Below are 22,569 nucleotides of genomic sequence, written 5' to 3' on the forward strand. Positions count from 1 at the left end.
GGAAAATCTGGACTGCACCCTAGTTTATGGAAGGACCTTCAGAAGCCTGATAGCAGAAGGGAAGCAGCTGTTCCTAAATCTGGTGGTGCACACTCTCACGCTTCTGTATCTTCTACTGAATGGAGCAGGGAGAAGAAAGAAAGACTGGTGTGGGGCAAGTCTTTGATTATGTTGGCTGCCTCCTCGAGGAGGCGTGAAGTGTAGTTGGAATCAATGGTGTCTGGTCTGACGGTCGGGCTATGTCTACAAGTCTCTGCAATTTCTTGAGGACTTTGAGCTGTTCCCAAACTAAGTTATGATGCAACCCAACAGTATGCTTTTTAGGTTGCATCTGTAGATGTTATTAAGAGCCATTAGAGATTATTAACCTCCTGTGCAGGATTCCCCATTGGCATACTGCACTCAATATCCTTACAGGGGATCATCCACGGTTACAGGCAGCCAGGATTGTTTGGCTGTAACCCTGGAGGATCTCTATGAATCCCACGCATATAGAACATGCCCTCTACGGACACCATTGTTCATCAGCCTCACGGACATCCATTAATTTAGCAGCAGCACTTCTCAGCAGCAGGAAGTATGTTGCTTGCATTGTGGTATGTGTCTTTAAGGGCTGGTGTCAGAGGTCAACACCTGCTGAGTTATGCTGACAGCTGCAAGAAGTGGCAACACATCAGTAGAGAATGAGGCACTGAAATCAGGTTTGTCAGTCTCTGTGTTATCTTACACAAGGAAACCAGGCAGTGCTGTGTAGAAACAAGAAACTGAAGAAGGGTACCAGCCCGAAACATCACCTAACTTCTCCAGAGATGCTGCCTGACCTGTTGAGTTAGTTTAATTTAGTTTAGTTTATTGTCATGTGTACCGAGGTATAGTGAAAAGCTTTTGTTGCATGCTAACCAGTCAATGGAAAGACTATACATGATTACAATCGAGCCATCCACAGGTTACAGATACATGATACAAGGAAACATACATGATACATGATACAGATACAAGGGAATTTGCCAGCACTCCAATTCTCCAGAGATTACTCCAATACTCCAGAGAATACTTCAGCACTAAAGGGTTACTCCAGCACTTTGGGTCTTTTTGTTGTTAACCAGATAGTGCTGATTTGTGCGTCTTGCGACTGGAGAACACGACCGCAATCCTGCTTTAACACAGTTCCAAAGCAGTAATACTTCCTTTTGCCCCAAAGCTGTTTCAACATTCATCATGCAATTCTGATATTTTTTTTTAAAGTCTGAAATGTTGAAGTAGGTATTTTTGTATATAGGCTGTTGTACATTTCCCACATTTTCCATTGTACCATCTGAATCTTTGTTAGTCTATATGGTCAGCACATGAAAGCCTCAATCCTCCGTGAGCCGTTGTTCCAGACCCACATGAACTGTGTATAAATGTTTAAGAAGGAACTGCAGATGCTGGGAAATCGAAGATAGACAAAAATGCTGGAGAAACTCAGCGGGTGAGGCAGCAACTATGGAGCGAAGGAAATATTTCCTTCGCTCCATAGATGCTGCCTCACCCGCTGAGTTTCTCCAGCATTTTTGTCTGAACTGTGTATAAATGTCCTTTACGTGGAGTTGTGAATCTGCAGGATTGCCAACTTGCACGGAATAGGGGATTGGTAATGAATGTATTCCCTATTCCCAGAGGCTTCCTTGTGTGATCTCCGGCCTACTTCCATCCAGGCCAGCAGATCACACTCCCTACCATTGCTTTTCAGGCACATTCAGTCCTACTCCATCTAGACTATGAATGGCGTCTTCTTTACTCTGTTTGAGGATTCCTAATTCTCAAATCAAAAGTTTTTTTCCTCAATTATTTATATTATTTTTATTTCCCTCATCACTACGCAGCAGAATTGATCATGGCAACATACTGGAAATTAGTGTTGAATCGCTCATGATTCACGCTAGACCTGGAGATTGGCTACCCCAAGCTTTGTACATTTCATCAGTCAAGTAACACGTATGTAAAAAAATCCCCAGACCCTTTGTGCCTCTCCCTTTTGGAGCTGTCAGTAAATGCCCCATTTGATTTGTAATTCAGATTCAGATTCAGATTCAGATTAAATTTTAATTGTCATTGTCAGTGTACAGAACAGAGACAACGAAATGCATTTAGCATCTCCCTGGAAGAGCGACATAGCAAATGATTTGAATAAATAATAATAAGTGTCCGGGGGGGGGTGGTGATTGGCAGTCACCGAGGTACGTTGTTGAGTAGAGTGACAGCCACCGGGAAGAAGCTGTTCCTCGACCTGCTGGTTCGGCAACGGAGAGACATGTAGCGCCTCCCAGATGGTAGGAGGGTAAACAGTCCATAGTTGGGGTGAGAGCAGTCCTTGGCGATGCTGAGCGCCCTCCGCAGACAACGCTTGCTTTGGACAGACTCAATGGAGGGGAGCGAGGAACCGGTGATGCGTTGGGCAATTTTCACCACCCTCTGCAATGCCTTCCGGTCGGAGACAGAGCAGTTGCCATACCATACTGTGATGCAGTTGGTAAGGATGCTCTCGATGGTGCAGCGGTAGAAGTTCACCAGGATCTGAGGAGACAGATGGACCTTCTTCAGTCTCCTCAGGAAGAAGAGACGCTGGTGAGCCTTCTTGACCAGAGTTGAGGTATTGTGGGTCCAAGAGAGGTCATCGGAGATGTTGACTCCCAGGAACCTGAAGCTAGAAACACGTTCCACCTCCGTCCCGTTAATGTGGATGGGGTGTGCGTGCCGCCTCTGGACTTCCTGAAGTCTACAATGAGCTCCTTGGTCTTCTTGGAGTTAAGGACCAGGTTGTTGTCAGCGCACCATGCTGCTAAGTGCTGGACCTCCTCCCTGTAGGCCAACTCATCGTTGTTGCTGATGAGGCCAATCACCGTTGTATCATCTGCATACTTGATGATGGTGTTAGTACCATGTACAGGTGTGCAGTCATAGGTGAAGAGGGAGTAGAGGAGGGGGCTCAGCACACAGCCCTGTGGAACGCCGGTGTTCAGGGTGAGGGTTGAAGAGGTGGGCTTGTCTAACCTAACAGACTGGGTACACAGACCATATTCTGTATGAACTGTCATAGGCATGAGTTGCAAGATTTTGTCAGTAACTATTTCCTCACTGGACATAACACCACTCTGTCAACAGATACCGTTGCAACTTGATGAATTTAGCAAGATCAGCTTTTAATCATCCTGGTGGAAATGGAGGCATTATAACAGCCTCCTGCATTTACTTTATCAACTTTTGAGCTCCCTAATATCTGCCTGTCGAGTTTTATTAACCAGGCAGTCCTGTGTGACTGAAGATGAACTGATAATTTAAACTTAAACCATGTATTTATCTGAAAGAATACTTATGGAGATGTGAGTCACTTTTCAAGCTCAGTTACTGATTTGTTTATTGGTATTTTCTTGAATGTGTGATCTCCTCTTTCTTTTCGAATGTTGAAGTAGCCACTGGTGATCTTTTAATCAGAACATCTCTCCATCTAAGCTTCATTGCTGATTGAATAGCATTAAACCCAATAGAAGTTGATGAGTTCACATGTGCAGGAAGGAACTGCAGATGCTGGTTTAAGCCGAAGATAGACACAAAACGCTGGAGTAACTCAGCGGGTCAGAGGTGACGAAACATCTCCTATTCCTTTTCTCCAGAGATGCTGGAGATGATCAGCCATGATCATATTGAATGGCAGTGCAGGCTCGAAGGGCCAAATGGCCTACTCCTGCACTTATTTTTTATGTTTCTATGCTGTCTAACCCGCTGAGTTACTCCAGCTTTTTGTGTCTATCTTTGGTGACTTCACATGTCAGCTGTGTTTAGCTTGCAGCTCATGCATATTCTGACGAGCAGGACACTGCTGAGTCACTCTGAATAGTGTCATACAGCCATGGAAACAGGCCCTGCAGCCCAGTTTGCCCATGCTGACCAAGATGCCCCACCTACATTAGTCCCATCTGCCGCCGTTTGGCTTGTATCTCTTTAAACCTATTCTATCCGTGTACCTGTCTAATGCCTTTCAAATGTTGTTATAGTACCTGCCGCAACTACCTGCTCTGGCAGCTCATTCCATATACCCAATACCCTCTGTGTGAAAAACTTGCCTCTCAGTTGTTCGTATTAAATCTTTCTCCTCTCACTTTAAACATATGTCCCCTGGTTCTTGATTCCCATACTCTGGGTATAAGACTCTGTGCAATTACCCTATCAATTCCCCTCATGATCTTTTACACCTCCACACCTTCCTGCGATGCAAGGAATAAAACCCTAGCCTGCCCAGGTCCTAGGTCCTGTTTCACAGCTTACATCCTGGCAATGTCCTTATAAATCTCCTCTGCACTCTCTCCAGCTTAACAGGATTTCAGAGGATTGATTGGTTTGACCTCTCAGATGGCCCACAGTTTACAGAGATGGGAAACTTCAACCGACAGCATCTCTACTACAGAACCCAGGTCACCTGAATCTTAGTAGTTAAGCTCCAGTACGAAGCCAATACTTGTACAAACGCATGTTCACATGCCATGCTCAAGTCTGCCAATTCATTCACCAATGCACAAGAAAGGGGCAGCCTCACTCTCAGTGTCCACAAATCCAACACCAATCTAACCCATTACATCTCATTGTCCTCTGAGAATAAAGGTTCAAGGCAAAACCCTGGAAATTGTGGACCACATCCATTATCTTGAGAAGCACCTCTTGGTAAAGGTAGATATCAATGATAACATTTCACACCACCTTTGATGCATCAAGCACCACCTTTGGACAGTTGAAGTAAAATATACCTGAAGATAAAGATCTCAGATCTGCACATGGCACACAGTCTTCTGGATAACAATGATCCCTCCCTCCTATATGTTTCTGATATCTGGAGTAGCTATAGTAGACATCTGAAGGCATTTAGTTTTGTTTAGTTTAGAGATAGCATAGAGATAGCCCTTCTGCCCACCGAGTCCGTGCTACACATTAGTTAGCCTAAAAACCTGTACATCTTTAGTGTGTGGGAAGAAACCGGAGCACCCGGGGAAAGCCCACGTGGTCACGGGGATAACGTGCAAACACTATACAGACAACACCCGCAGTCAGGATCGAACCCAGGTCCCTGGTGCTTTTATGCAGCAACTCTACCGCTGTGCCAGAGTGCTTTGTCAAAATACCACCAAATTCCACCACCACCAAATCCTCCAATTTCACAGGAAGGATAAGCAGTCCAACGTCAGTGCTGTCTCCCAGAACATTATGTCCTACATTGAGGCCTTGCTTAGTCTCAATTGGCGATGTTGGGATGGCCAAGTCATTTGATTATCCAACACCTGAGAACCTTTGGCCCGTGAAACCAAACTCAGACTGCACAATCAATGTTTTCAATTAAAGTCATCACCTGTTATAATATCAGTGGTTTAAATGTTATTTGCCTTATATTTTAATTGTTTCTAAGTCCGCACAGGTCATGCCCAAGTATACGCCGTGTTCCATTCCTGAGAATTGTTCACAACCCAAACAGTTTGCAAGTCAGAATTGCATCTGTGAAACAAGCTCCCAACTGGCAGAAGATACCTGCAGCCCCACTAGAGCTAGCAAGTCCATCCCACCTGTCTCCCAGATGCGCGCTTACGTGTACAGGTTATACATGTCAGGCATTCATAAGCTGGGGAGGACCTATAATACATTAAAAGGATATGTTTCAATGTTCTATGATAAATTAACATTAAACATTTTTTTTAATGAAACTGAAAAATGCCAGGTCTAATGAAAAGCTAAAGGTAAAAAAAATTAAAAGCCTGATAAGGAAAAATGCAGGAGTGAGAATATCCAGATCTACTTCTCTCAAACAATTTGTACTGAGGGAGAGGGAAGCATAGCACATAGAACAGTGCAGCACAGGAACATACCCTTCAGCCACGATGGCTGTGTTAAATTCTGCTTGCACTTGATCTACAGTATATTCCCCCATTCCCTGTGTGCTTGCGTAATTGTTAAAGTTATTAAAATGTCTGCTTCCACACCTCCCTTCACAACACGATCCAGGCAAGGTGACTTCCGGTCACATCTTCTTTATGTTTCCAGCAAAATGGTCAAATGGCTCACTCAGGTCTCAGACTAAATATCCAAGCAGCAGTAAGCCAGTCATGTTTTCAGCCAACTTTACACTTAATGTTGGCTGATTTGATTATCGACACCTCACCTTTTACCCCTTGCTTACGATGTATATATCTACCTTTGCTTAAAATTAAACAAAAACCATACTTCCATTGTCTGTTACTTGAGAAAGCTATTCAAAGATTCATGGTCCTGGAGAGATGGAATGTTGCTTCATCTCTGAGGTAAGTGCATGGGTCCAATTAACAAATTGAAGTCCAAGTGAGTATGCAAAAATCCACAGATTGCTATGGTGGCACTCATAGGGTGGCACGGTGGCACAGCAGTAGAGTTGCTGCCTGATAGCGCTTTCAGCGCCAGAGTCACGGATTTGATGCCAACTACGGGTGCTCTCTGTATGGGGTTTGTTCGTTCACCCTGTGACAGCGTAGGTTTTCTCCAAGATCTTCGGTTTCCTCCCACACTCTGAAGACGTACAGGTTTGTAGGTTAATTGGCTTGGTATAAAATTTGTAAAAATTGTCCCTAGTGTGTGCAGGGTAATGTTAATGTGTGGGGGTTGCTGGTCGGTATCGACTCAGTGGGCCGAAGGGCCTGTTTCCTGAATCCCCTCATTATCCGGTGTTCCAGGGAAAACAATCGAAGAACACTTCAAAAACTATTTGTCTATGAAGCCCTTTGGGATTTTATAGATTGCAGAAGCATTTAAGCACCTATATGCTGAAATGAAAATTTTGTGGCCATTCTGCTGAGATAAAAACAGACTTACTTTGCTCGTCAGAGGTTCAGTTGTCAGCACAATTGCTTCATGGGTTCTGTTTTCTTGTCCCACGGGCACCAAAAATGTCAGTTGACATCCTAATGCAGTGCTGAGGGATTGTTAAACTGTCAGAGGTGCCGGTTTCATAAAATAGTAAAAAGTGCTATTAAAGAGAAATAATAGTTCCATTCACAAAGGGCCTCTCATGAGCATTTCAGAATGTCACAAAAAGGTTTGCAGGCAATGTAGTGCTTTGTTAAGTCTATAGTTGTAAGGTAGGATTTGTGGTACTATTTGGTTTTCCAACAATGTGTCATTCTTCTTCTTCGTGCGTATGGCGGGCACAGCATAAAGTTGTAGATCAACTTGTTCTATTTGATCTTGTTTGTGCACGTCGGGTTGATTGCATTAGTCGAAACAGGGTGGACCACGGGAAGGTTGCAATCTCCCAACTCAATGTGTCAATGACCAAATACCACACCAATCTGATTTTATGTCGACTGAGGAATACATTTTGGCCAGAATACCAATAATAACATCTTGGTTCTTTGAATCTTTTACAGCTGGTACGTAATGCAGGCTTTAGCTTGATCATAGCTTCCTCTCTTGTATTGTTTTATTTTATTTATTTATCGAGTTCAACGTTCTGTTAGAGCATGGAGAATGGAAGACAATGAACTATGAAATACGACTATCTTTGATCAGACTTTACTGACTTTATCTTGCACTAAACATTATTCACGTTAATAGGTCGTCATAGGTCGTTACAGGTCGCCGAAAAATTTCAACATGTTCAAAATTCAGTGGCGACCAGAACAAGGTTACGACTCTTTGGGCGACTACTTGTCGCCAGGGTGTCGCCTATATGGTCATGAGTAGTCTTCTAGTCACCCAAAGAGTCGTGGCGTCTTTGTGGTTGCCGCTGAATTTTCAACTTGTTGAAAATTTTCAGCGACCCATGGCGGGTGCCGGCAGTCGCCGAAAAAGTTGCCGAAAAAGGAACAGGCCCTTTATTCCCGTTATCATGTATCTGTACACTGTCGACGGTCCAATTGTAATCATGTATTGTTTTTCCGCTGACTGGTTAGCTAGCAAGAAAAGCTTTTCACCGTACATGTGACAATAAACTAAACTCTACACATCTTCTTCTCAGCCAAATTGAAACCAATGGGACAGGTTTCACAGTGCGTCATTTCATCGTCCTGCTCTATAATTTCTTGTGCAGCCAAATTTGAGGAGTGTGTTCCGCAATCCCTCCCATGGGATGGAGTCAAAGGCTTTTGTGAGGTCAAAGAGGGCCATGCAGGCTTCCTGGTTCTGCTTCCTGCATCCTTTTTGAAGTTGTAACAGTGTTGATCATGCCAATTGTACCTCTGAATGGATGGAATCCCCCTGTTATCCATGGAGCAGCTGCTTGGCACTGGGAAGTATCAATTGAGAAGTATGCTGAAGCTGACTCTATGCGGCAGACAGCAGTGAAACTCCTCTGTCGTCAACGTAGTTTGCTTGTCACCTTGAACATGGTCATGATCACGGCATGCCTGAGATGCCCTGGTACATCCTTCTTGTCGGTGCTCCGGTTTCCTCCCACATTCCAAAGACGTGCCAGTTTGTAGGTTAATTGGCGTCTATAAAATTGTCCCTCGGGTGTAAGATAGTGATTATTGGTCGATGTGGATTTGGTGTGCTGAAGGACCTATTTCCAGGCTACATCTCTGAATTAAACGAAAACTAAACCTAAAGGCTTAACCACAGTGTTTCCCTTCTAATGCAGATAAAGATAGACTATGGTGCCAATAGTATAAGGAGTCTGAAGAAGGGCTCTGACCCAAAATGTCATTTAGATATGTTCTTCAGTGACACTGCCTGACCACCTGAATTATTCCAGCACCTTCTGTCTTTTTTGGCCAATGGTATAACACTGACAATGTTCACAAATGTAACGCAGTGGTAGAGTTGCTGCCTGACAGCACCAGAAACTCAAGTTCATTCCTGATCACCGGTGCCGCCTGTATGTTCTTCCTGTGACTGGGTGGGTTTTCACCGAGATCTTCGGTTCCCTCCCACATTCCAAAGACATACAGGTTTGTTGGATAATTGGCTTGGTGTAAGTGTAAATTGTCCCTAGTGTGCATAGGATGGTGTTAATGTGCGGGGATCGTTGGTGGTGCGGACTCGGTGGGCCGAAGGGCCTGTTTCCGCGCAGTATCACGAAACTAAACTAAAATGCTTCTTTATGCAAATTTTATTAATGATATATAGTGTTTGTGACTGGAAAATCAACATCAATGAACCTGATGTCGTATACATTATTGTGTCTGCGTTGAACTCCTGTTCTTCTGTGTTATCAATAGGCTTGATAGAGAAAATAATTAATTGCATCAGACCTAAATCTCTCAGCCAAGCATTTAAAAAGCAGGAAGAAATGTAAACCTCTCATTATGGTTTGACAACAGTTCACAGTACAGGGCATCAGAGTAACTGGAGCTCTTTGACGACAGTCACACCTAGATTCACTGTTGACAGCTCAGAAACACAACACCTTACAATGATAGCAGGGATAGAGAGACGGTGAAGACTAAATTTGATCCCAATACTTAGTCAAACATGAAAGGGAAGGAGCTAATCTGGCATTTTTAGATAAGTTCTTATTCTTGATTATGGCTATAAATTTTGGAATTGAAACGTGCCCTGGATAATGTGAACAGAATGTGCAGATAGATACAGGGTGCTTATTGTTTACTTATTCCAAGTTTCAGAAGCAAAACACAATAAATAGTCGCAACTATTTTCAGTCTTTACCTTAAGTGCTAATTGTAGGAAAATGTGTCCCTTTGTCTCAGCATTTCAACCAAAACAAGTTTTAAATATTTAATGTTTAAGAAGGAACTGCAGATGCTGGAAAATCAAAGGTAGACAAAAATGCTGGAGAAACTCAGCGGGTGAGCGAAGGAAATAGGCAATGTTTCGGGTCGAATCCCTTCTTCAGACATTTAAACATTTAAAGCATTTTGCTACGATCTTCAAAATCACTGATTAGAATCCTCTCGCAACCTAAATCCACAGCATTGAAGCCGCAGTACTCAAGAAGTCCAAAGTCAAGAAGTCAAGAGAGGGCTGTGTGGTCTTGGTGGGCCGAAGGGCCTGTTTCCGCGCTGTATCTCTAAAACTAAAATTAAATGTAGTCAAGACTGGCAATCTTCTTCATTCCGTCGAGTTGCCAAACCAGGCTGAGTCCCGCTGCGTTACTCCAGCTTTTTGTTTCTATCTTCGGTTTAAACCGGCATCTGGGGTTCCTTCCTACACATACTACTTTCTAGTCATCTGGCTACGTGGGACTGACCATGTCACTCGCATGCCTGACATCAAACTACCGAAACAGTCTCTCTATTTCAAGCACTTTCATGGGAGACGATTATTAGATGGAGAAGAAGATTCAAGGATGTGCTTGAAACTTCCTTGAAGAAATGCAAAATCCTCGCTGACTCCTGGGAACATCAGGCCCAAGATTTCTCAACCTGGAGAAGGAGCTTTCAGGATGGCATTGAAAATCTCAAAACGTGTGGAGGTCATGCGCGTGGTGGAATGAGAGGACCACCTCACAAACTACCTACCGTCTGTGGAAGAGCCTATGATTCCCTTGTTGGCCTTTTTAGCCACTGAACCAGGGTGGAAGTGTCATCCTCAATCCCAAAGAACTGCATAAGAACAATTGGTTGCCTAAGGAGAAGGCAGGAATGGGGATGATCATCCATGATCACATTGAATGGCGGTGCTGGCTCGATGGGCCGAATGGCCTACTCCTGCATCTATTGTCTATTGTCTATAGTCTATGCCAACCTATACACTCGGTAATCTTCTATATTACTAAAAGCCTGTTCTTGACTGGTTTTGGCCATCTGTGCTGCGATTTCTGAGAGAACGCCGCCACCTACGGTCGTCATTTTTGGCCACCTTGCTCAGAGCCCCCCTCCGCTGCATGTGTGCCGAGGATTTGTCCCGTCGATGAAAAATGGCAGAAATATTAATGTTTTTACAAAATTCCCCATTCTCTCTGCTGCCCCTGCTGGAGGGAGGGGGAGGGAACTATAAAACCAGGAAGTGGCGTGCCTCAATCAGTCTCTGCAAGTGGTGTGCCTCAATCACTCTGCAAGTGGTGTGCCTCAATCAGAGCTCTGAATGACACGTAACAAATGTCACCACTTTGAAGCAAAAAGGCACCCTCTCTCTCTCCCCTCTCTCTCCCCACATCTCTCTCTCCCTATCCCTCTCTCTCTTTCTCTCTCTCTCTCCCCCTGTCTCTCCTTTCTCCCTCTCTCTCTCTCTCTCCCTCTCTCTCTCCCTCTCTCTCTCCCCCCTCTCTCTCTCTCTCTCTCTCTCTCTCTCTCTCTCTCTCTCTCTCTCTCTCTCTCTCTCTCTCTCTCTCCCTCCCCCCCTCCCTCTCTCTCTCTCCTCCCCCCTCTCTCTCTCCCCATCTCCTCTCCCCCCTCTCCTCGCCCCCCCCTCTCCTCGCCCCCCCTCTCCTCTTCCACCCCCCCTCTCCCCCCGTCTCCCCATCACCCTCCTCTCCTCTCCCCCCCCCCTCTCTCTCCTCTCCTCTCACCCCCCCTCTCCCCCCTCCCAATCTCCCTCCCCCTTTCTCCCCCCCCCCCACCTCTCCCTCACTCCCTCTCTCCCTCTCTCCCCCCCCCTCTCTCTCTCTCTCTCCCTCTCTCCCTCCCCTCTCTCCCTCTCCCCCCTCCCCCTCCTGTGGTTCTCTCCCCCCACTCTCGCCCCCTCCCCTCCTCCCCCCCCTCCTCTCCCCCCCCCCCCTCTCCTCCCCCCCCTATCCTCCTTCCCCCTCCTCCTCCCTCCCCCCCCTCCTCCCCCCCCCTCCTCCTCCCCCCTCCTCCTCCCCACCCTCCCCCCCTCCTCCTCTCCCCCCCTCTCCCCCCCCCCCCTCTCCTCCTCCCTCCCCCCCCCTCCTCCTCCTCCCTCCCCCCTCCCCCCTCTCCTCCTCGCCCCCCTCGCCCCTCCCCCCCTCTCCCCCTCCCCCTCTCCTCCCCCCCTCTCCTCCCCCCCCCCTCCTCCTCCCCCCCCCCCCCTCCCCTCTCCTTCCCCCGCCCCCTCCTCCTTCTCTCTCCCTCCTCCTCCCTTCCCCTCCCCCCTCTCCCTCCCTCCCTCCCTCCCCTAAACCCTCTGCCCTCTTCCCCTCTCCCCCTCCCTGCTCCCCACCTCTCCCCCTCACCCCCCCTCTCAGCACCCCCTCTCTCTCCCCCTCACTCTCACCTTCTCTCTCTCCTCCCCTCCTCCCCCACCTTTCCCCCCTCATCCACCCTCCCCTCTTCTCCTCCTCTCCACCCCCCTATCCCTCTTGCCCTTCCCTCTGTGTCTCTGTCTCTGGCTCTGTCTCTGCCCCTTCTCTCTCTGCCCTCACTCTCTACCCTAACCCCCCCCCCCCCCCCCCCCCCCTATAGATGTGACTGCAAGTTGGGGGCTATGCGTCAGTAGATAGGGTGGTTATGTGGTAAAAGGAGCAAATGAATAACATTAATACCATATAAGGGGGGTAATTAGCGTGAGTGCGGGGGGGGGGGGGGGGGATAGTTAGTGTGTGTGACGCTGCATGCCGCCTCCCCCCCCCAACCGCATGTTGGGGGAACAGACCCAACGGGTCTGCACTTGGTGTAGTACATGTATATAAGTAAGTGTTCTATGTAGTACTATACACTATACTACACTGGATCAGGCAACTGAACCATCTTACTAACAACTAGAGAGCAGTCCTGAGCTACCATCCACCTCATTGGAGACATGGTCTATATTTGATCGGAACGTTATTCACGCGAATTCCCTTATCATGTATCTGTACACTGTGAATGACTTGATTATAATCATGTATTGTCTTTCCGTTGACTGGTGGGCACGCAAGCAAAACTTTCACTCGGTACACGTGAGAATAAACTAAACTATAACTAAAACTATACACATGTTACTTCTTTGCCCAGAATATGATAGGTATTACAAACCAAGAACAGGATACATCTCCAGAACACTGTGTGTAAATGTATGACAATAATCCAACTTACTCATGTCAAGATAACATGCAAAAATATTTTCTGCCTCTTTACTGCATCTCACTCCTTAATTCCAATCTCTCGCTAGGCAAATATTTGCTTGGGAGTCAAAATACATACTTAAACTAAAAGCAGAAAATGCTGGAAACACTTAGCAGGTCAAACACATCTGCCGAGAAACAGAGTTAATGTTTCATGTCAAAGATTGGTCATCAGAGCTGTTCACATCCAGTAGTTTCTGTTTCCAGTTCTGATGACAGATTTTTGACTTGAAACAAGTAATTTTGCTTTATTTTATGCAGATGCTGCCTGACCTTATGAGTGTTTCTGGCATTTTCTGTTTTTCTTTCCAGATTTCCTGCATTAGTATTTATTTTGGATTTTCAACTGAAGTAGTTTGGTGTCAAATTTAATTTGCTAATATTCCTGTCAAAAAATAATGCATCTTGTCACTGAGTTTAAAGTGCTTTATAAATACAAGTTGTTCTTGATGTGGAACAATATATAATGTAAGGTTAATAGTGGAACTTTAACATATGCAGTCCACCATTGATTTTCCGGTAACTAGTGGTCTGGCACCTCCTTTAATCCAGCCAAAATTACAAGAGTGCACTTAAAATCCCCCCCGAAAAGGCCGGGTGAGGTGTCTGATCTTGACCTCATCAGGACTTCTGCAGCCGATCGGTGGGTGGAATTTTCCCCTTGTGGCCAGGGATCTGGAAGTCCGGCCCAGCCGGAGCTGGCAGATCTGTTCCCATAGCTTACTTCCAAGGCCGAATTTGCGGATTGGTATCTCAACTCCTCACCTGTACCGTTGGACTCCTCACGGAGGCCGTGACCTCTGATGGTCTGGAGAAATGGATAATCCAGAAAGGCTCTGGAATCAAGGGTGCCGGAAAATCGGTAGTGGACCTGTAAACAACAGATGCATCAGTACCTTTCATGGTGAAATTAACTGTTACTCAAGGAACCAGTTTGCTTTACACTGCCAGGCAGGCACATCAAAGATAAGTTAATTTTGTTAAGGTAAAATCTTTACTACCTGAAAGATTCCCCTCCTCCTTGTTCCGCTTCACAGTCACCTCTCCCCCCGCCCCCACTACACCCCCACTCCTCTTGCCCCTGTCCTATCCCTTCACCATGTGGGTGAAGTTACATTTTGGAGGTCTCAAAATTTGGAAAGGGACAAATGTCATTTAATGACTGGGTGACCGCTGATTCTTATTTTGTTTGCATGTCCCTTCCAACTCTATATTATCAGTTTCACCCCATCATATCATAATCATGCGCATGTGAGGCAAGTTACTGAACAAGGACTGTGTTATTGAACTCAATAAATCAACAAATCAGTGCATTTCAAGTGAGCTCTAACTGCAGAATAATTCTTCCACAGAGTTATACATATGCGAAAGAGACTCCAGTCTCTTCCAGGTGGAATCAATGTAAAAATAAATCATGCCAAAATACCAGGGTCGAGGCAAGATCATTAGACTGGTGTTGGCAGGGACGGGGGTTGGTGGTGTGTGCAAAAGATTGGTGGGTGGAGATCACTCCACTCCAGTGGAATGTTGTAAAGTGTGAGTTGCAATAATTCATATAAGAAGTTTAGGTGCGTTGACTTGAAAGTTAAGAAGACATATTCTAGATTAACGTCTGTATCCACATCAGTATTTCAGCATGAAAATCTACACAGCGAGGAAAATATGATCGCATTAAAAGCCACAATCCACTTGTCACCAACAGTACTGAGTCACGTGCATTGTTTATTCTCTTATTAAAGCATTGAAAAAAATCACTTCATAAAATTGCAGGTCGATATAGCAAATATGCTGACCATCAAATGGTGAAGGGTGTGGCAGGGGCGGCGGGAGGTTGGAGGTTATGAAGAATTGAACATAACTCTATGCTCACCATCTAAGCTGCTGTAGAAATAGTTGACAGTTTCATATTCCCAGTGCCCATATCACTGGCAACCTAAACAAGTCCCTGCACACTGATGCAGTGGTCAAAGAGGCACATCAGCATGTTTACTTTTTTAGGGCGTCTCAGTACATTTGACGTGTCCATGGGGATTCACTTGAACTTCTACAGATGGCACTGCAGACTACAATATTCTGACGGGATGCATCACAGCCTAATATGCAGTTGCTCTGCTGTTGACCGCCTCAACCTGTAGAGTGGTCCATGGCAGGCTCATCACCCGTTTGCATCCAGTTCAGAGTTTAGTTCATGGTCACATGTACCGAGGTATAGTGAAAAGCTTTTTTGTGTCCGTGCTAACCAGTCAGCAGAAAGACTACCGTGTGCTGCTCTAGGATAAAGGGAACAACATTTAGTGCAAGACAAAGTACAGAAAAGTCCATTGAAACACAGTCTGATGGTCTCCAATTAAGTAGATGGTAGGTCAGGACTTATCTCTTATTTGTGAGAGGATGGTTCAGCTGGAAAATACTGTCCCTGAATCTGGAGGTGTGCGTTTTCACACGTCTGCACCTCTTGCCTGATGGGAGAGGGGAGAAGAGGGAGTGTCTTGATTATGTGAGTGGCCTTGATTATGCTGGTGGGCCTTGCCGAAGGCTGGCAGCTTGTGGCCAGGTGTAGATGGAATCTTAAGCACGGAAACAGGCCATTCGCAGTCCGTCGGAAGCGCTGGCATTTTATTTTTATGATCAAACCTGGACTGCATTGTACCACTCTCTGAGTAAAGAAGTTCCCCCCTGGTCCCATTCTCATGTATGTCCCCGTGCCTACTTTCTCCAGGAGAAAATACCTTCTGCAGAGCCGGTCCACTTCCAGACTTAAGCAAATTCTGCTTCTTCCCCACTGTTGCTATCAAACTACACCTGAAATTGGCCCAGTCAGCTCAATTTTAACATTACATCCCAACTTCTCAGAAGTGCTGCCACAGCACTCTTACTCTTAATTTTACCTCATTTGGTTATTCTCTCATTGACCTTCATATTTTTTGCACTACTTTGGATTGCACTACAATATTGCACTATTTGTCTGTTTTGCATTCATTGTATTTATTCATCATTACTTTATGCATACTGTTTACTCTGTGAACATTGTGTGAACAAAAAATTTCATTACAACCTGGTGTATGTGACAGATTCAGATTAGTCTACATGGCAATAAACTGATCTAAATCTGAGTATCTCGAGCTGTGAAGAAAAGCAGGTTGATGGAGCTGAAGTATGGATCCATCATGATGCCAGAAGTGCCAGAAGTGGCACAAATGCATAAATCAAATCAATTTAATTTAATTTAATTCAACTTAATTTAACATCACAAAATTTTGTTTTTCATTTCATGAAATTATGGGGATGGATATCTGTAAAATATTTGATTTGATTTTGCAAGTCATTAAATATGAATATACATTTTTTTTTTCAAAGTGGCTCAAATGTTGAAATTGATTATCCAAATTTTTATTATGCAAGAGATTTCCTTGAAACTATTTGTTGCCAAGCCTTAAATACGTTCCATGCTGATTGAGAGTTTAACCGACTGGAAAGTACAAAGCCAACTCACGTTTATCAGCCTATCTGTACGTTACAACAGTGACTGCAAAGCAGAAAATATATGGCACCTGCTGACTGAAAGTATGTCTGATTTTTACATTGATAGATTTCTATTTTGCCATTGACTTGTTCTTACAGGAATGCTCTCCCCTGAACGTGCTCTGAGGAAGCAGCAACAGTTGGACAACATAATCTCCATTGTGACAAAATTGGCCAAGCCTGGTGATACGATTGTTGATTTCTGCAGTGGCGGGGTAGGCAATTTAAAAATCTTTGCTAACTTTAAGTTGCATTGATTCGTAGAGTTATGCAGCATGGAAACAAGCTATTCAACCCACCTTGTCCACTAAGATATTTAACTAACACCCTAGGTTCATGGGTGGACATCATAACCATCCTGCATCACTTTGCGTTTTATTATTCAATCAACATCTCCGAAATAGATGATCAGGTTGTTAACATACTGGGAGCTTGCTATGTGCAAGTTAGCTGCAGCCATTTGCTACTTTAAAGCAGGAGTCGTTTGCTGGCTGAAAATTAGCAACCAGAGATTTTAAAAGGCATTATATTTTAAGTTCATTTATTTTAATTATTATGTTCATGGTTATATATTTTGTGCATTACATTTGAATGTTTTGTCCATAGTATAGTAGTCAGATAAGATTATGTTGAAAGTTTTGTCTTAAAAAGCATATAGAAATACATATGAAAAACTCTGATAATTTTTTGGTGGTTTGGGTGACATAGTGGCTTTCAAGCATGTACGTTCATGCCTAAAGCCCCGTAGTTTAAAAGCATAAATAATTTTATTTTAAATCTGATAAATTTACCAAGGAATCTGGAGCAAAGATAAGTGGAGTCATGGAACCGATCAGCCATGATGTGATTGAGCTGTGGACTATGATCACAGCACTGAGTGTGATCTCCTGCAGAAAGGATTTATCTACAGTTATATAAGTTCATAGGTAGTGAAGTTGTCGGATTTATTTTTGTATTTCGAGATACAGTGTGGAAACAGGCCCCTCGACCCACAGAGTCCATGCCGGCCATTGACCACTTATTCACACTAGTTCTATGTAATCCCCCTTTCACATCCACTCCCTACACACTCGGGGCAATTTACAGAGGTCAATTAACCCACAAACCCGCACAACTTTAGGATGTGGGAGGAAAATGGAGCACCCGTAGGAAACCCACGCAGTCACAGGGAGAACGTTCAAATTCCACACAAACAACACTCGAGGTCAGAATCAAACCCGGGTGTCTGGTGCTGTGAGTCAGCAGCTCTACCAGCTGTGCCAGTGTGCCATCCTCTATGTCTTAGAATATGGTATGTTGGAATACACTTTACTTGAAGTTTATTAATTGTGGAGAAATACATCCCGTAATCTTTATTTTACATAATAAATTAGTGCCTTCATTTGTAGTTGATGATTCCAGTTTGACAGCAGATTTAAAACAGATGAATTTCAAAGCAATACAGCATCCTGACATTGACTGATCCTCTGTCTCCAATGATTTAATTGATACTTTATTGTCACATGTACCTAGGTACAGTGAAATGCTTTGTTATGCATACAACCTGTTAAAATCATATAGCAGACCTCTCCCTGGAAGTACACGTGTCGCCACGTTTCTGGCACCGACAGTTACAAAAGTTCACCAAACTGTGTCATCTACTGCCTGCCGCCGCACGTGGCAGCAGGCGCACCCTCCCCGCCAAGTCCCCCATCGTTCTCATGGCCCCCCTCCCATGACCCCCCGCCGGGTCCCCCCATCGTTTGCAGCGCCTCCCCGTCCCGCTGCATCCCTCTTCATTCTCGACTGATTCCCCACAGATGTTGCCTGATCCGCTGAGTTCTCCCGGCAGCTCAGATCTCAGATTTCAGCACCTGCAGCCTGTTGTGTCTCTCTGTTAATCATAAACATGATCATTTTGATGTCACGATTTCTGAGAGTGGAAGTTTTAAGTTCCATATCTGGTTAAGCCTGAGTTCCCAAGAGTTCATCTGGCAGGCAGGTAAATAAAGATGTCTGCCTTCGCCGGTGTATGCATGTCTGGTCTTGAAGTGAGACCATGATTAACTCAGCTGTGTGTTCTGTGTTTGCAGGGGCACCTTGGGATAGTCCTAGCTCACACCTTGTCATCGTGTCAGGTACGTGGTTTTAAAATTGGTCCAATTATTCTGCTTAGTCCAGAATGAATTTTGCAATTCAGGATGAGAACTCTATGATGGCATGTCAAGAGTGTTTTATTGTCATAGGTACCAGAACATTGAAATTCTTTACTTGCAGCAGCAAAACAGGTTAGTAAACACAGTACTCAATAGATAATGCAATAAATAAACATTAAAAAATGCTCAATAAATTAAAAATATATATTGTGCAAAAAAACAAAACAAAAGCCCAAAGTCCCTAAGGCGACCAAGGCAGTTTGTAGTTTGGAGTTTAGTTGGACTTCGTAACATTCATGGCCTTGTGGTTGTTGGGACAAAGTTGTTTGATTGTTTGCACTATTATTGTTTGTGTGTGTTGTGTGTGTGTGTGTGTGTGTGTGTGTGTGTGTGTGTGTGTGTGTGTGTGTGTGTGTGTGTGTGTGTGTGTGTGTGTGTGTGTGTCTGTGTGCCTTTAGTCAGAGGGTTGTGAATCTGTAGATGTTATTGCCACAGAAGGTTGTGGATGCCGAATCAATGGATATTTTTAAGGCAGAGATAGATAGATTCCTGATCACTATGGGTGTCAGGGGTTATGGGTAGAAGGCAGGAGAATGGGGTTCAAAGGGAAGATAGATTAGCCATGAATTGATGGACCGTGGCCTAATTCTGCTTCTATCGCTATGAACTTGTATATTCTGTTGTGCTGCTGGAGTAAGAATCTCTTTGGTTACACAAGCTGGAGTAAGAATCTCTTTGTTCTGTTTGGAACATATGACAATAAAGCACTCTTGACTCTTCCTGAACCTGGATGTTACAGTTTTCAGCCTCCTACACCTTCTTCCTGATGGTAGGAGTGAAATGAGATTGTGACCAGGATGGTGTGAGTCCTTGATTGTAGCTGCCATTTTGAGGCAGTGCCCTCCTGTAAGATACCTTCGAAGGTGGGGAGATCAGTACCCGTCAAGGACTAACATATGCATATAGCAAAAAATCAGTAGAGGCCCACGCACACAGGTTAGCCTGAAGCAGCTAAAACTGCATTGTGAAGTTCTGTCAACATTTTCTTTTTAACCTGCTCACCATCTTTCATATGTTAGGCTTTGGGCCAAATATGTATGCTGGTCTCTTTCATCAAAATCTCAAGTAACAATCATCTTTCTCCTTCTGTGTTCCATCCCGCATCATCAGGAAGAGATTTAGTGTATGATACCTGCAGCTGACTCCACAGCTTGATCTTAAAATCCATCAAGCTCACAGTTTCCTGCATGCTTTCTAGCTCAGAAATGCTGACAAAAAAAACTTACAAAGGGCAGTAAAATCACCCAAAAGCTGACAGTTCAGTGCGTAATGTACACAAATAAATGCTGGAGAAACTCAGTGGGTGCTGCTGCACCCGCTGAGTTTCTCCAGAATTTTTTTGTGTACCTTTGATTTTCCAGCATCTGCAGTTCCTTCTTAAACACAAAAGTTCAATGCGTAATTCAAGAAACTGGCCTGTTACTAAAGCCTCCAGCTCAACAAGCCAAAGATTAAATAGTTTTTTTAATCTGTTTAGATTTCAGGATTGTTTGCGTTTTGGAACCACACTCCATAACGTAATTTGTTTTTCGGAAGCCACAACTCAATGACATGTGAAAATAAATAGTTACAGTGGTATGCAGTGGGATATGAGGCAGCTTATAGTTCATGTTATGCTCACTTCTGCAGAGTGGTACTGGATTTGAAATTTTTCAACTGGTTATGCAATATATAAAAGAAGGGGAAGAGTTTGGGGATTGGAGCCATATATCCTGGGAACTGTATTTTTTGCCCTTTGAAGCATTTGGGAACATGCTGTGATTCAGCATTTGAAGTTAAAAATAATTTAATCTGGAATGGCTTTATTTATTTAGTTCTATAGTAGTTACAAATGTCAGCTTCCTTGATCTTGCACCATCAAAAAGTGAATGTAACACAGGAGGCAGAACTTTAATAAATGGCAGCTGTTTGCTTTTTGTTCACGGTGTTTATGTGACACTGCAAATGAGTGTTCGTGGCCTATTTCTTAGTAATCTGGCAATAAGTATTGTATGTTTCCATGGCCATTATTTCACTGTAAATCTCCCAGACCCCCCACAGTGAATGATCAACGTGATGTTCTTCCACAATACTTACCTAGATTGCATGCAGGTTATTCTATTGCTTTCTAGTCTTACCCCTGCTTTGAAGGTATCATTTAAAAAATGTTCAAGCTGTTTATTTCAATGAAGCAACCCCCCACAACATTTGAAATATAAACAGAAAATGCTGCAAATATTCAGCAGGTTAGACAGTATCTGTGGAAAGCGAAACAATGTTAACATGTAAAAACAAACACCCTTCCGTTGACTGAGGGTTCCTGACCTGAAATGATCATTGTTTTCTCTCTACAGATGCTGCCTGACTATTTCCAGCAATTTAATTTTTATTTTAGATTTCCAGTATTCCCTGATACTCATTTTTGATTGTAATAGAGTGAAATTGAATGTTAGGAAGCAGCAAGTTCATCCCAAATTTGCTTAAGGCACCACTTTTGTTTTTGCAGCACAGAAATTTAACTCCATTTACTTCTTCAGTATAATTTATTTTAACTTAATCTATAATTAACTATCTATTACCCTTGTGATTGTATACATCTCTATACAATCACCTCTCAACCTGATCCTCCAAGGATAAAGACCTATCCTGCTCAACCGTTTCCTATAGTTCAGGCCTTCTGATAAAGGTCATCAGATCACAGAGGCTCAGCTGGTAGAGCAGCTGCCTCACAGCACCAGAGACCCACGGTCAATCCTGACCTCGGATGTTGTCTGTGTGAAGTTTGTGCTGTCTCCCTGCGACCGCATAGGTTTCCCCCGGGTGCTCCGGTTTCCTACCACATCCCAAAGGCAAGCAGGCTTGTAGGTTAATTGGCCTCTGTAAAATAGCCCCTAGCGCGCAGGGTGTCGATGTGAAAATGGAATAACATAGAATTAGTGTGAATAGGTGATTTATGGTCAGTGTGACACAGTGGGCTGAAGGGCCTGTTTCCATGCTATGTCTAAACTAAACTGACTTGAATGTTAACACTGTTTGACTGTCCACACATGCTGCCCTCTGAACCTTCCTAGCATTTTCTGTTCTCTTACTGTTAAATTTGATTTGCGTTCCAGGTAATTTTAGTGGAAAACAAAGAAGAATCCTTAGAACGTGCCAAAGACAGATGCGACAGCCTTGGATTACAAAACATCTGGTTTCTGCAGGCAAATCTGGATTATTTCACAGGCTCTTTTGAAATTGGTGTAAGTGAACAGCACAAAATGATTAAGGAAAAAATTATAATGTTTACTTAATTTATTGTTGTCTCTTCTGGAACTGCTTAAAGTGGGGAGGCAGGGTTTTGCAAATACTGGCAGACTACTATCCTACTCCACCTTGATCAATTGTTGCCCAAGTGGTTTATTGTTTAGATCATAGGCACGATGGCATCACCTGTGAACATAATCCTATATTCATCTGATGCCAGCGGGGGTCATTAGATCTTGGCTGTGAGTGAGTTTTGTGGTTGATTAGTTTACAATTTTTTCTTGCGTATGGCGTGCACAGCCTAAAGTTGTAGGTTAACTTGTTCTATTTGATCTTTTGTTTGATCACGTCGGGTTGATTGCATTAGTCGAAACAGGGTGGACCACGTGAAGGTTGCAATCTCACACCCCATTAGTTTACAATGATTGAAGTAATAACATGTTAAATATTCTGTTCGTCTAGTTTAGTTTAGGGATACAGCATGGAAACAAGTCCTTTGACCCACCAAGTCCATGCCGGACACTGATCACACTCTCACACTAGTTCCATGTTAACCCACATTCACATACACTCCCTAAATAGTAAGGGGAATTTACAGGCCAATTAGCTTACAAACCTGCACATCTTTGGAATGTGAGAGGAAATCCAATCACCCGGAGAAAACCCATGCAGTTA

The 22,569-nt window shown here is 44.1% G+C and overlaps 1 protein-coding gene across 2 annotated transcripts in view; it reads left to right on the plus strand.

Moving 5' to 3' along the window:
- The window catches only part of gstcd (glutathione S-transferase, C-terminal domain containing), a 219,554-nt gene that overhangs the window by 152,574 nt on the left and 44,411 nt on the right, over positions 1–22,569 (plus strand). For both annotated transcript variants that reach the window (XM_055641751.1, XM_055641758.1), the window contains 3 exons: positions 16,574–16,689; positions 18,547–18,591; positions 21,762–21,890. In XM_055641751.1, coding sequence (XP_055497726.1) covers positions 16,574–16,689; positions 18,547–18,591; positions 21,762–21,890 — 290 coding nt within the window. The remainder of the gene's footprint in view (positions 1–16,573; positions 16,690–18,546; positions 18,592–21,761; positions 21,891–22,569) is intronic.

Source organism: Leucoraja erinacea, chromosome 1 (genome assembly GCF_028641065.1).
Source record: "Leucoraja erinacea ecotype New England chromosome 1, Leri_hhj_1, whole genome shotgun sequence".
NCBI classification, from domain to species: domain Eukaryota; kingdom Metazoa; phylum Chordata; class Chondrichthyes; order Rajiformes; family Rajidae; genus Leucoraja; species Leucoraja erinaceus.